The sequence below is a fragment of the Quercus lobata genome, chromosome 2 (assembly GCF_001633185.2).
Source record: "Quercus lobata isolate SW786 chromosome 2, ValleyOak3.0 Primary Assembly, whole genome shotgun sequence".
Classification (NCBI taxonomy): Eukaryota; Viridiplantae; Streptophyta; class Magnoliopsida; order Fagales; family Fagaceae; genus Quercus; species Quercus lobata.
In genome coordinates this window covers 1,449,868-1,465,608 of record NC_044905.1, presented here as the reverse complement: position 1 = coordinate 1,465,608, position 15,741 = coordinate 1,449,868, and the positions used below count along the sequence as shown (strand labels likewise).

Here is a 15,741-nt window from a genome sequence, read left to right as displayed (position 1 = left end):
GGACCTTAATATGTGAGGTAAATGGAGTCAGGAAATCAAGAAAACTAGTTCTATATCAAAAACTCTTATTCGGACCCAAATGAACCAGATACATCAAAACTGACCATGATTTTTCTGCCAAGATTTTGACCTTGGTTGGATGATCATTAGCATTTATATAAGCAGGCATTCCTTTGAAAAACATAAAACCTGTCTAGATAAAGGCAGACACTCCCCTGAAACCCCACCTAATCCAAACCCCCAGAATAAATTCCCTTTAAAAAGGTCATGCATTGGTTCAACTTACAATGGAGCTTATGCATAGAGAAAAAACAAAAAGATAGATGGAAATGCAAATTGGAAGATTATTGAGGCTAATGAATTTGTTACAGTTTCATATTCTCGCAGGATAACACTGTAACATGTATGTTGTAGTCACTTGACAGAAGAGGATAGTTATTAAAACAAAAAGACTAAATGATGAGAAGCTCAATCAATTCAACTTCAGAGGCAGTTTGTCCTGATGCGTCACTTAACATGGTAGCCTGTGATTGTAAATCCTCGACCTACAATCTCACCAGCACAGAACCAGGCAAAGCATTCTAGCCCAAACAAAGCAGCAATGCCAGCATCCTCAACCTTAAGCTCGTGCTTATTCTTCCACAGCTGCTTGACAGAATCAAGCTCCTTCCAGAATGCTTCTTGGCGCCCAGGAAGACTATAACACAAACAAATTGATAAATTGATTATATATTACAGAATAAGCCCACTCTAGAATGCATGCACTTTTTAATTGGAAACACCCTAGAGATGTATGAATAGCAACATCCACATTATCTCATTCTAGCAGTAATCGAAACACTCATACGAAGCAACATTAAACAAATTTGTCAAAGAGAAAAGCACAGCCGTAACAACAGAGAAAAACAAGAATACGGTTGGCATCTAGCAAAATGCATAAAATGTTATGTTCTGTCACATAAGCTATAGTCCTGCTTCAACAAGGAAGAAGGTACCACAATTCTAAAATTCCAACGTAGTAGAACAACAATAATTGGGAAGCTGCAACTAGTTTTTGTCACAAATGCTATGGTTCTAAGACTGACATTTAGGAGGATAAGAAAAGTATTAGCACTACATGTTAAAAACAATCACCATATTCAAAGGTAGTCAAAGTGATGAAGATGAACTCCATATCATGAATCAAATGTGATACGGAGATTAAAGATACTCATCTACACATTTCACATTAAGATGAGAAGTATAATTAAAACGTCCACAATATTTTGTTCTTAAATCAATCGACATCTGGTATTAGGCTGGAGAATGTATTAGAGGTCAATTATAGATAATTCATGAGGACTGTAAGTATGCAAACACATCTTTTGTTTTCATAATTATAGAAAACACACATATCAACCACATCAGTGGAACCAGCCACAAAGGATGATATCTACTATGTCATGATCTACATCCTCTTTCCATAAATGACTGCTAATTTAAACAATAGGACTCATTATCCCTTGCTTTGTCTACTGTTAGTCTCCTCATCGTAAGAATACATCATATCTCCACTCCAGTGAGCCTTAGTTCAAATGACACTTCCTCTCCCCAGAAGAACAGGATGGGTGAGATAGGGTTCAAGACCCACTGGGCGTGTAACTTACAAATGAGAGAGATTACTTGATATCTCGCAAATAAAACAACTGACAATTCCTTATCAAACAAGACTGGTAAACAAACATATCAAAGCATTACCAAGAACAAGAATCATCACTTAGAGCTGCCTTCTCATTAACCTGATATTCCACTACTTGCAGTACACTTTTTGTCAATTACATGGCTTTTGTTTTAGGCAAACTTGAAATTTAGGAATCAAACTTAAACTGGGAAAGCTAGAATATGAATCGGATAAAGTGACTGACCTGGCAAGGCGAGTAGAAAACAATTGTTTTGACAAAAGGTTGCATTTCTCAACAGTGGGTGGTTCTTGAATGTACTGCTTGTTTCGCTCCAATAGCTGCTTGTAGTATGCACATCCGTGCTTGGTCACAAACTGTGAAGCCTGAGCAGCCTTGGATTGCAATTGAACCAGCTTGGATGCCATCAACTCCCCAAACTAAAAATTTCTACAAAAAATTGATAAATTTAGGCATCTAAAAAATTAAAACCCAACATCTCACCTCATAATGGATAAGACATTATTTTTGTCAATGAAAAATGTATTCAAAATTCAAATACTTTCTTATTGACCTAAATTTGACAAGCTAACCTTAAACAAAAATTCCCCATAACTTTGTATAGAGAAAAAAAAAATGATCACAACGTCAAGCTTTATAAAAAGGAATATAATTTTTTATTTTTTATTGGCAAGCTATAAAGTTATACACCCACCCAGTAAGTTTTGCACTCGCAACCTTACCATTCACCCATTATTGTGAGAGGAGGAAGAGCAATTTGAGCCAAATCTCATCTGCTAAAAGAACACATACACACACACACACACACACACACACATATATAAGACAAAACTTGGGTGAAGTCCTTAGGTGTTGTACCTTAAGTTTCCCGATTAAATTCAAACACATGACATTGCATATACTTGTCATCGGGAAAGAATATACTTTTTCTGCTGCATTGGTTAATGTCACCATGTGTATAAATACAATTGGAGAACCTAAGGTACATCACCTAAAGTACTGAACCTATAATATATATATACACACACACGCATACCCCAATTCCTGCAAAGGCAGAAAAGGTGCTCTCTATCAAAATGATTAATTATTTCCTTCTCCAAATATACATTTATTTTACTATAGCCCTCAAAATACTGATAAACTCCTGGAATGTAATAGAAATCTTGTTGAGACTCCATGAACCAAACAACAAGAGACTTTACCAATTGAGTTAACTCGAACACACAGTCTACAAGCTTTTTCAATCATAATGAGTATCACATAGCAGGAATTATACACTGAGAAATTTACACATTTGGTGCCAATAAGCCATTTTGATCATATTATTGTTTAGGAAATATGAATCAATATACGAGGCACAAATGCAACCCTAGGTACAAATCAATGCGTGAGAGAGAGAGAGAAAGAGAGAGATAAAACTAAGTTATAAGAAACCCTAGATTTGCAGAGAATATTAGAGAAATACTATCAAGTAATTAAGCAAGGAATAGTGCATTAATGGAAAATTAGCAGATCGTAGATATAGTAAGGCTTATCAGAATATGTACCCTACAACTTTGTTCGTCGTTTTCAGAGAAAGAGAGAGAGAAGAGTTTTAAGCTGTATAGAGAGTATAGTCTAATTCTCAGTAGTGAAGTTCCGCTTCGCCAGGTTTTTTGGGGATTTTGTTTTTCTCTGCGGCTTCGTCCCTGCATTCTCTCACTACTTGCCACTAAAATCCTTCCACGTAATTATTTCAAGAAAAATATAATAATTATTAAGATTTCTACTAATTTTAGTGCAAAACAAAAATATTTACAAACTTACATGGTGATTAGTGGCACGTGACGCACATCAACAACATAATTAATTATAAAAAATTTAATTATATTTTTGTGTTGTGTCTAATTGTTTGTTCAACTACCGTGAACCCTTGGTACAGTGGTTACTTCACAAGTATAAATATTTGTGGGGTGTGGAAGATAAGAGTTGTGGTTTAAGTCTCTAATAGAGAGTTTTACGCACATATATACTTAAATTAGATTAAAATAAAATTTTTATTTTGTATAAAAAAATAAAATTGTCTGTTCAAGATGAAAATGTTAGAAATACTGGGTCAAATCAAACCCAAATAAAGCAGGCCCATAGTGGGCCCAGTTTAGCTAATTGCACCCAAAAAAAAAAAAAAAAAAAAAAAAAAAGAAAAGAAGAAGAAGAAGAAGAAGAAGAAGAAGGAGGAAAGAAAGTGGAAGGATAGATAAATATATATATATTTTTTAAATGTACCATGTGGTACAACTGCATGTCACACGTAATAAAAGTTAAATACTATAAAAAAAAATATTTGTTGTTGAATATAAAATTATAAATAAATAATAATTATTATATAATTCATTAGAACCTTGGTTAAGTAGAAGATTAATTATTTAGGTAGACCATTCAAAGAAGAGTAATGTGTAACACTAATTAAAAGATAAGGTGGAATGTTAAATGAAAGAATTCTCAAATAATGCGTTTCACATGGGAAAATCTCACCTTCTCACACAAGAATAAAAGTTAATTACTAAGGAAATAAAATTATTTATTATTGAATATAAATAGATAATAGAAATTAAAAATTTTATTAAAATTTTACTTAAGTTTAAGGTTGTGTAGCCAACCCACCAAAACCAATCCGACCCAACCTAACCCACCGGATTGGGTCGGTTTTTAGGGCTTGGTAGGTTGGGTTAGGTTACAAAATTTTCTTTGATAATGGGTCGGGTTGGATTCGGATCATAAAATTCCAAACCCAAAAACTTAACCTGACCCACCCATATATTTAATATATATTTAAAATATATTATATAATTAATGAATTTTTTTAAATAACCAGTTCTTCCTCCTATCCTATATAAAAGCCAATATTAATGTATATTAGTTCATATATTAATGTATAACTGAGTTGGAATATTAATTCATATATTAATGTATATTTTGTTTATCAACTTAGATGGCAGGTGTGATATATATTTTTCTGCTCAATTTAATAATAATAATAAAATAAACAAATTGTCCAATCCATGGGTTCAACCCGACAGATGTAGGTTGGGTTGGGTTGAATTTTTTTTAACCCACCATGATGGTTGGGTCAAAAAATCTCCTTAACCCGACTCATGCATACACCTACTTAAGTTCTAGGCTAAATGAATGAAGTCATTAAAACTTTAGCTCTAGAAGGTTAATTACTTAGGAGGAAAATTAAATAAATCAGTTAATTAAATAATTTATTAAAACTTAAGAGTCAAAATGAATACGTGATAAGTTGTGATTGATGAAGTATATAGTAAACCAAAGGTGATATAGAGAATTTGTGAAGAGGTTCCATTTAATATAAAGTGTACAACAAGCACAAAAGAAGCCCAGCGAGCACAAGTCAAATAATAACATGCCAAAAACAACGGGGCAGCATGGCAAAAGTGTCAATCGACACACGAAGAGGGTAAGGGTTGGATTGAAGAAGGAAAGGACTATGCCCAAGCAAGACCCAGCCCAGGAAGGAAGCAGGATATAAAAGATAAAAGCCCAGTGACTCATTTACACCGCAAAAGGTCAAGAATGAGTAGCAAAACATGCAGCAAAGGCCAGGCAAGCCCTCAAGTCATGGCAAACGCATGAACAGTAGACAAGCCATGGACACACATGGAAGTGGAGCACGCACAAGGCTCAGGCACTACCCACTTGTACCCAGCCAATACAGGAGTGGTGGACCATGGGTCAGAGGTAAAAGAGGGTATGGTCTGATGGTGGGGAGAAGGGGAAAGCCTATTTTGAGGTTCCCGCTCAAGTTTTTTTGGGAAAAATGTCCTGCTAGGATGACATACCATCCAAAAGAAGGAAAGATGAGCTGGAATCACTAGGTGCATACCATAGGGAATAGTAAGAGACAATGTCCACCCTTATCCAGATGGGAATGCCATGGAGAGCAAGAAAACAAAATAAAACTCTTTTTTCTGGGAATGGAATGTGGCATGACCAGCACAGATAAGTGGTGATGGTTAGGCAGCTGACAGACCAGTGGGTGGTCTGGTAAGGACACCTATACCAGGACAAAAGCAGTTAAGGTATAAAACAGTAAAAGCCCGTCATGGCAGGCAGTATAAAAAGGGCTTTAGCTGTGCACAATGAAAGAGGACGGAAGGAGGAAGGAAAAACACGAGAGATAAAACAAGAGAAAAATAAGTAAGAAAATGAGTGAAAGATAAGAGGAAAAACATGAAACTTAGAAAAGAAAAAGGAATCAGAAAGGAAAAACAGAGAGTGAGCAAGAGTGTAATAGTCTCTTGTTGTAATTTATTCCAAGAAAACTTTGAGGATCTTGTTAAAATCCACTCTTGAATGGTGTATTGCTTCAGTCAGTTATTACTTATTATTGCTAACATCACTTCTCCATTTATGTGTACCATTTGTAGATCGTGTTAAAATAAGCCAATCATATACCTAGCATAAAATGATGCAACAGTTTCTCTCGCATGTTTTTGACATACTTAATATTATATACTATGAGAATTAGAGCAAAATGTCAGCAAAGTTATATGTTGATGATCATCTTGTTCTTAGCTGACATCAATTACATCAATTTTGACAAAAGATAGAGAATTCGCTGATGGTGATTAGAAACCAAGAGACTTGAGGTATAGTTTCTGATAGCAAGCAATGGTATCCATAAGCAATAGCAGGCAAGTATTATTCACAATTCCAGATCAGATTCTCTTGTAATTGACTTTATTTGACTGCTAGAAAACACAAGAATCAGATAACCAAAATAACCACAAAATCTCTTAACAGAAGGTCTGAGCAGTCGAGTGAAGCAAGTCGTAAGTGAGCAGCAGCTTTGGATCTTCACCAATCAAATAAGCCAATGTCTAATTTCTAAAGAAGTTTTTATTTGGTTTATCTTGGTTGATACAGTAAATTTATAACATAAGAAACTTAAAATTTCAATGCAAATATTGTAACTTTTTTTTTTGAGAAGAAATATGGATCCACTTTATTAAAATGTGAAAAATTACGGTGTTACATCAACATAAACCAGGTAGGAAATGTCTGGTGGAACAGATTCCATCCATACAGTTAAAGGGAAAGACTTTCTAGCTCTCCTAGCTAAAGCATGAGCTACTCGATTGCTCTGCCGCCTAACATGAGAGAAAGAACAGGTTTGAAACAAACCCATTAAAGACTTACAATCTTTTACAATGTGTCCAATACTAAACCAGTCTGGACAGCCACCCACTAATGCTTTTACAACAAGCTCCAAGTCTCCTTCAAAGATGGCCTGTCTCAAGCCCAACTCCTCCATAAAGTGAATAACTTTAAAAATAGTGTCAAAGTTCATTAATATTAAATATACAACATACCAATCATGGGTAATACCTTGCTTGACAAGTTGACATAAGTTTCAGAAAACCTCTCTCTTATATCACTTGGAATATGAGCGAGTTACTTGATGAGAACATACTTGGCCAAAGGATTTTAGGCTTTAGAAGTGAAAAATCAGCAATATAAAAAAGAAGTATGTTTGAAATTAATTGAATTTTTACACTTCATAAACTATGGGTTCTAAAATGTAATTTTCCCTTTGTAAACTGAAACAAATTCCATGCCCAGACTATGAGGAAGTTACACTTAGGATGCCTAGGCTGGTTCTGTCATGAGATGCATATTCTTCTGTGAAAGGTCGGTTGCCTAGTTCTATTCAAGTTTTCCACAATCATGCAAGATTTAATTCTTCCTCTATTTTTTCCTTAAATCAAATTGGTTGTTTGAATGTGTATCATCCAAAGACATTGCTAGAACCTTTGAATATGACAAATTCCTTATGCTTCATCTAACAGTCACAATTGCAAAATTCCCAGAGACTAGCAAGCACATCACAGCATAGGTAACACTTCATTCAAATTTTATGGAAAGCATAATCATGGAAAAGGAACATAATCATAATCAAAATCATAAATCATAAATTAAAGGAACATGAAAAAGGAACCCAAAATTAAATCTCATGTCCGTCATAAATCATAATCATAAATTAACCATTATAGAAAACTTAAAATTAAAATAAAAAACCAGAAATGGTAATCATTTTATCACGATTATAGAAAACTTTGAGAAGTTTATCAACATCCTCCAAGGTGGTTGTCTCGTCAAAAGAAACAGTTATCTGAAATGCATATAGACCCAATAAATCTCATCACATAGACCTATAGCCAACTAATTGGTTTACTTACAAAATCACATTTATGGTGTTCTGGTCTACAATTCTCAAATTTATTTCACTCTTGTAAGCAGCTTCAGCAATTGCATGTGCATCAGCAACCTTAACCTTCACAGTGTCAAAGAAGGAAGGCCTTGAACTTCCCCTGTCCCAAGCTTCTTCAGTCCAAGTGAAAATGCCCCAGCAAGACCATGAACCCGTTGTGCAATGGATTTAAGGCCTTCAGGTCCATGATAAACAGCATACACAGCAGCCATATTTGAGGATGAGGAAAAATTCTTGGTTTGCCACTGCTTATCATTTAAATTGAGCTCATATCTAATACCAGCCAAATTTAAGTGCATGGTCAGAAGTTGCACTTCTATAGATAGAGCTAGTTGCTTATGCTAATTCACAGTTTATTTTTTAATTTATATTAAACTTGGTCTGTTGCAGAGAGATCCAGATACTCAAAACTATTTATAGTATCCTTCTACAGAACGCAGAATCAGTTGCCCTTGTCTCTCCCTGGCAAGGTGTAAGACTATAGCAACTGGTTTTTTGTAGTTTGAAGTTATAAATTTAAATAATTGTTGTATCCATTATCTGAAAAAGTTGAAATTTTATGCTCAGGCTCTGTAGAAAGTAGGCATCAAAAGAAAGCAATCCCTGTGACATCACTCAAAGTAGGAGATGGAGACATGCTAAGGGTACAAAGAGGGGTGCGGCATTCAGGAATATAAATTCAAGAATTTATTTTTCAGAACTGAACATGCAAGATTACTACTTTGTAAGTGAATTTTCTCATGACTACTTGCAGATATGATGCAAATTTATATGCACCTGACTAATTATGTTAAATTTCCTCATGCAATTGCATTTGTATTTCCTGTTTGATGCATCTTAATTTGTGAAAATATTTTGCTATCTTGGTAACATTTGAATATTTGATGACACAACTGCGATATAGTTTGCTGGTACGTTGTGGAAGATTAAGTTGATAACGTCAAAGTGATATGATATCAGATTAAAAAGTGAGTACTGTGTAGAAGAGTGCCAATAACTGTACTGATATTTAATCTAGTAAGAGTGTGATTAATCGCTGTAAATTCTTGAAAAAAAAGTATCAATTCATTGAGAGAAACAAAGAATGTATGGGGGAACCTGAAAAATGTATATCATGGTAATCGAGATAAATATTTGGAATTAGTCGACTGAACTTACATGAATTCAGGCTTTGATTTTTGAGTGTTGATTTGCATATGATGAGCAGGAACTAATTTCATATTTGACATAACTAACAAGGTTAGACAGATTGATGCCATTATAATGGGACTTGCTATTGCTACATGATACTATTGTATGCTCATTTTTACATTTTGAATCTCTTTATTTGAGCATTAGTCCTGATTGAGGAAATCTTATATGCAATTACACATTTTCATATTCTTACAGCCCCTCATTTATGATCATGCAGGTCAAAGAGGTGATCATTTCTTTCTTTGTATTGATGGAACAGGGCAAAGCTACAAGACCAGCATGTATCACCTTGGGCTATTTGTCCCCTTTTTAGTCATTTTCCCAATAATCGTAGAATATAAGATGTGGATTCTTTATGGCATTATTGATGTAACTTTTTGTTAATGTGAAATAGGATCTCAATCTGCAGTGTGAGGAACTAATAAAAGAAGAGTTTGGTGAGAGCTGTAATTTTGATGTGGATGAACTGTAAAGATTGTTGTAATTTGGTGAGAGCTGTAATTTTGATGAGGAACTAATAAAAGAAGAGTTTGGTGAGAGCTGTAAGCAGCTAGGGATTGTTGCTGGGGTGAGACTCCCTACAGTTTATTCCCTCATCAAACTTGAGTGTACTTAGTGGATATTTAATTTTCTATAAAATAATCAATTTGTTGTTACATCATTTTGAGTTATATGATCTTACAAAGACCTTGAAAAAAGATTGGGTGGATGATTGGGACTGTTTATTACACCTATTAGGTATGAAAAAATCATCATTCTAAGTCCAATGTTTATCAAATAGTGCATTTCATTGATTGCAGTAATAGTTTCTCGAAGACTATATGTGGAAGGCTAAGAAATGATACATACGTTTTGTTGCCTATGGGGGTTTAATTTTAATGTTGCTTTATTGTGTGAATCTTCTCTGACTTGACACTTGATTTCAAATTCATAATAGCATTGGACGATATTTCTGCATGGGGTTAAAATGGGCTAATGACATCATTAGCAGCACCACTGAGGAGCTTGTCCTTATGGCAAGACAGGATAATGCTATTCCTTGATGCTATCTTGGAAATGGTGAGCTTATGTTGCTTATATCTGTAAAACTGTGCTTCAAACTAGTAATGCTTAAGACTTTTTTTTTTGGCTAAACTACTCTAAGACTTAATTGCAGGTGATTATAGAGCTTGAGAACGTCCCATAAAAGAGTTTTCTTTCTGATGATGACGACACATAAAGAGTTCTCTGAGATCAGCAGCTTACGCAATTATGCCTTTCAATTGATCTTCTATTTCAACGGTTTGTTAATATATATTAGTTCATTCACAAACTTAGTTTCCCCCCCCCCCCCTTAAATTTTTGTGCCCGTTACCTTGCCAGTGTCTGAGAATGTAATGTTGTTTGGAGTGTTAATAGAGGAACACTGTTGATTTTTGTCATTGAATCTTCTCTATATGTAAGCATATATTCTACTTTATTTTTTAAAGAGAAAAATCAATGTTTTGGTATCCGGTGATTCCAGTTGGAGCGGGAACCAGTGATTCCAATCTAGAAGCCAAAGCTTACAGGCACCTTGGCCAACCTCTTTAAGTATCTACTACATATCCTCAACACTTTCCTACATAAAATTCGAGTTCCTAGTTCCTACATATATTTAAATAAATATATTCGTATGCATGGGATTGCTTATCACAATCTTTTAATGGGTGTTGTGATCTTTTTTGTGGGTTGCTGGAATTAATTGCTTTTTTTTTTTTTTGAATCCTCTGATAAATGGGTCTTGTCTGTTTTACCAGTTAAAATTTTTTGAGTCAATAGTTATTGTACACAATAACCTTTATATGATCTGGCTAGATATGGTTATGAGTTAAGGGAGTACAAGGAAAAAAAAAAAAAACGAGTGCAACAGGCTATTGGGTTCAACTCATCTAGACGTATTAAAATGGTTTATTATGTTTTTTTGATGCCTGAACTCCCTTTTTAGTTTCCAAGGATGAATCTTTTTCTGGTTTTCTTGAGCTGCAAAATTGATTCTTAAATGTTTTTAAAACGTGGGAAATAAGATTTTTGTGACAATATTGGGCTAAGGTAGATGCTATTTACTTAAACTATATTATGCCTTTGTATAGGAAACCACTAAATGATTCGAAGAGCAACAAGATTCAATTATATCTTCTTATCCATGCCAAGTTGATTTTTTTTTTTTTCCAATATTAATTTTTGATATCCAATTTATGGTATAACTGAAATTTGAGTTCCCTATGTTGTGCAGAACAAAGTTCTGACCGAGCCAAGTTTTAAAACTCTGCCAAAGAATTGAAACACAATTCGAGCTTGGTATCTTCTACAGTTTGAGGATATGATGGTGTTGTCATTTTTTCAAGACCTCATTAATCGAAAGTTTTATCTATTTTCAGAACTCTTAATCAGATTAGTTATGTTGCAGCAATTATACACCTTATTTGACCCAATCCATGGGGCCCAGAAATTGGAGCAACAGAACCTAACTCCTAAAGAAATTGATGAATTTGAAACTATTGTTTATAATATGAAAAAGAATAGGTTGTCTATGTACCAGTAATGAACCATTTCATGCATGATAAAAAATTACAATAATCTATTGTTTGGAGTTTCAATTTGAGTCCACTTGGCTTTCATCTAACTTTCCAACATTTCCCTTCTATACGGGTGATGGATAAGTGCAATTTCAAAATAACAACAGATGATGAGATTGAGGTTGCTCTCTCTGCACAATCTTGCCTAAATCTTAATATTGTATTAGCATGTCTATTGAGACCCATTACATTATAGAGTAACTCTATGAATAACCACCTTTTGAAATAAAGTAACTCTATGAATTTCCTCAAAGAAATGATTTTGAGTTCATCATTTCAATTGTTGTATGATATCAAACTACATTAAAAGCTGTGATGGATCAAATGTCATCTTTACGAGATAAAAGCTTACTACCACTCTACCAGATGAAAGTCATGCAATCAAGTCTGGCATGTTGGTGATTAGAAGCTTATTGATGTGTACATAAGGTCTCTCCTCTTTTTTTCAGAGAAACTTTTACTTAATTCTATAATAATAAAAAAAGGGCTATATAGTTCTTTGTTGAATGCAAGTTTCTTTATGAGTAATTGCAAATGCAATATGGTTGGTCACCAAATAACTGGAGTCACAGTAGTTGTAATGAATGTAGTAAAGGATTACCATTCTCCTTTTTTTACCTTATATACTTGTTTGAAGTCAAGGGTATTCTCTCCCTTTCTCTCTCATAGAACTTTGTGATCCATCTTTTTCGTTCTAGTACATAATCTTCCGACGAGGCATTGGGATTGATCATACAACTGGTAACTACTTCAAATCCAAAGTAAATACGATTATTGTGTGTGGAGATGTTTTCAGAAAGTGACTGGGTGCATACTTATCTTGATGTGTCTGAAAGTGACTGCTTCTATTGGATTGCAATACAATAACCTAAATATTCTGTAATATTGCTTATTTCATACATTTAGATATACTGGAATGTTATTATTATTATTCAATTGTTTGTGTTATTGAGCTATTACATTGACCTAGGGAAATTGGTGTTCAATTTTTGTTCTTGAAATCTGAACTTACCTGATTTGAGAGTTGTATTTAGTATGTGAATCTGCTTTCAATATAAGTCCAAGCTCTCTCTCTCTTTTTTAGTATGTGAACTGTCTTCTTTATAATTCTGAGCTCTCATCCTTCTGTATTTATCATGTGAATTGATTTAAATTATTCTGTGAGACAAAGAGACGTTGCACTAATTCAGTGAGCCAACTCCCCACTAACACATGAATCCTAATCTCTACTATTTTCCCAGATTTTCATGGAATTTTTTGAATTAAAAGTGCGTGATAACTTGAAAAATTATGCATTTGCTGAAGTTACAATTGTCCTTCAGAAGATCTTTTGCCTGTTCTGATAAATTTCATCGATGCTTTTGACCGAATGTTCGATCAGTTAAATGAACTGGATCTTGAGATATTTTTTAGTCTCAGCTGGCTGTTGTGGAACAACAGAAATGAGGTTTAACTTGGGCTTTGGTTGACTTGTTCATCTCCGGATATGCTTGCTCAAAAAGTTGCAGATTATGCTACTCAATTCCTTAAGCATATCATACAGACAAAGATAGGAGGTGATAAGAGGAACTAAAAAAAGGTGGCAGCCAATTCCTCTTCTCTAATTTCACTGCCGTGCAAAGAGCATATAAAAATTATTTTCTTAATGAGAAAATTAAAGATGTTGTGAAGTGACAAAAAATAGTAAAATTATTTTTAAAGTTGTGCTTACTTCTTCACAATAATTTCTTTTAACTGTCCATTTCGGTCCATGCATAAAAGGAATGTAGCCTAACTGTTTTATCTCTTTTAAAATAGAGATTAGATAGGTATTGTACAGGTAATATAAGGTGAATTTAAATAGAAAATCAAACAGAGATAATATCTCCTAGTTTTTAGCTTCAAATATCTAAGTTATCTCTTTTATTTGATATTATCCTTATCTGTAAGCTTGACAATAAAGGTGGTGTATTATTAGGAATAAAATTGTCACACCTAAGGTATAAGGAAAAGAAATGAAGAGATCGTCAATACCAAAAGAATGAAAAAAATAATAATAATAATTATATTGAAATAGGATGCATGTTTATCCTAAAACAATAAATAAATAAGTTGATATTAACAAAACTTAAGTTGCATGTTTTATTAAAAAACTTATTGTTACTTTATCCAAAGAAGCTAATAAGAACAAATAAATTATAATCATTTGACGCAACTAAGGTTTCTAAAGACTAAACCCAAATTTTTTTAAATAGTATGTAGCATATGATTTGTAAAACTTATATATAATAAAATTTGTATTAACTACACAGTCTACAATATCGCTAAAAAATAATTAGGAAAGTGAAATTAACCAAACATGTCACTTTGTACAATTTTTTAGTTAGTAAACAATATCTTTTAAACGTTTTTTTTACCATTAAAAAATTAAATAAAAACATTCATAAAATGCATTATTTAAAAGAACTTATTGTTTGATTAATATTAATTTTTAAAATGCTTAAATGACTTAATGCACTTATACTTGTAAAGTGACCACCGTGCACCATTAGCGTGATAGTCACTCCACAAGTATAAGTGCTCGTGGAGTATAGAGGGTAATAGTCGGGGTTCAAGTATCCAAGAGAGAGCTCCACACACATATACACTTAGATTATGTTAGAATAAAATTTCTATCTTATATATATAAAAAAAAGAAAAAGATTTGAACAAAATAATTAAATTAACTAATTATTTACTAATATATTTTAGTATTGAAGTGGACCGAATGAACCAAAGTAGACTGAATTAGACCGAAGTAGACCAAAATGGACTAAAGTAGACCAAATGGGCTGAAGTAGACCAAAATGGACCGAATTGACTAAAATAGATTGAAATGTTACCTTGATGTGGCTCAATAAGGGCTTAGCAACACTTTAAATTTTAGATATTATATAAATATAGATAAGTTTTTGTTGTGAATTAAACATTTTGTTACTATTATTTGTTTTTAAGTCAATTTTTGTCTGTGCGTTTTAATGAAGTTTAACAAATCTAATTACATACTGTGCAAATGATTTCTATATTGTATAAGGGTTAAAGGCTCTTCATACTGCCAACATTGTCTACAGAGACTTGAAGCTAGAAAACTGTCAGTTCTTGAACCAAAGTCAGGATTATTCTATATATGAAGATTATGGATTTTGGACCGAGTCCTGTGGAGTTCACAGACCTAGTTGTTAGATTCTTTGATTCTCACCAGAAGCACTTTAATTTCTCAGGGATCAGTAACTTCTAAAAGTGATATGTGGTATTTGAGTATGTAGCTTTCTAATTTTCCTAAATATATTCTTACAAAAATTATACAGTAATTGATACAACTCTAACAATTATCACTCCTCCTGTAACACTCCAAATTGCATTTCATTTCTTCATGATTGCTGTTCCTAAAAATTATATTTGGATCTTGGTTTTCCTATTGAACCTCTCACTTTGCACATGTAATTAGTACCCATCAACTTGGTGCTTGCCACACAAGTATATGGGTTGGTAGTGGATAACAAATCTTAATTGCCCAATATATCTATTCGCATCCTCTCCATGTGAAATGAATCTAGTCCATGATTCAAATTAAATATTATAAATTAAAAAATGTATGTGGTCTCACATCATTTAAAATTTTAAATGATTTGGTACTTTATACACAGTCATTTCCAGAAAATAAAATAATCTTAACTGTGAAATACTCTTTCAATCCATTTCACATATAAGTTTCATAAACGTCTCATTTTCCCAGCATGGCAATTATTATGATACATTCATGTAATGGAATAAATTCATCTACTTTTTTAAAAAAGAATTAATTCATCACAGCATGAACTTGTTTCACCTAAATTAAGAAACAATAATGCTACAGATACACTCAATTTTACAATTTACTGAAGTGATCAATTGTGAGTAGCAGAAAAAAACGGTGCTAGGACCATGTAAATAATAGCGGCTAGAAAGTGTTCACCACTCACAATCAACCACTTCAACA

At 33.3% G+C, this 15,741-nt stretch overlaps 1 protein-coding gene across 2 annotated transcripts; it reads right to left on the bottom strand.

The window, feature by feature from the left end:
- Positions 1-320: 320 nt before the first annotated feature.
- LOC115971575 lies at positions 321-3,356 on the bottom strand. 2 transcript variants are annotated; one of them, XM_031091586.1, is made up of 3 exons: positions 3,227-3,356; positions 1,905-2,098; positions 321-697 (listed from the first exon to the last, which is right to left on the bottom strand). In XM_031091586.1, the coding sequence occupies exons 2-3, from the start codon at positions 2,084-2,086 to the stop codon at positions 508-510; spliced, it is 372 nt and encodes a 123-aa protein (XP_030947446.1). In that variant the 5' UTR covers positions 2,087-2,098; positions 3,227-3,356; the 3' UTR covers positions 321-507. The 2 variants fall into 2 exon arrangements, with proteins under 2 accessions (XP_030947446.1, XP_030947438.1); XM_031091578.1 differs by having other exon boundaries at positions 1,905-2,108; positions 3,227-3,354.
- Positions 3,357-15,741: the final 12,385 nt, after the last annotated feature.

Bases quoted from the DNA above. Each gene is read 5' to 3' on its own strand.
- LOC115971575 (XM_031091586.1), bottom strand. From the start codon at position 2,086: ATGGCATCCAAGCTGGTTCAATTGCAATCCAAGGCTGCTCAGGCTTCA. The intron at 698-1,904 runs GTCAGTCACTTT...TTTGTGTTATAG, and splicing joins TTTTCTACTCGCCTTGCCAG to TCTTCCTGGGCGCCAAGAAG.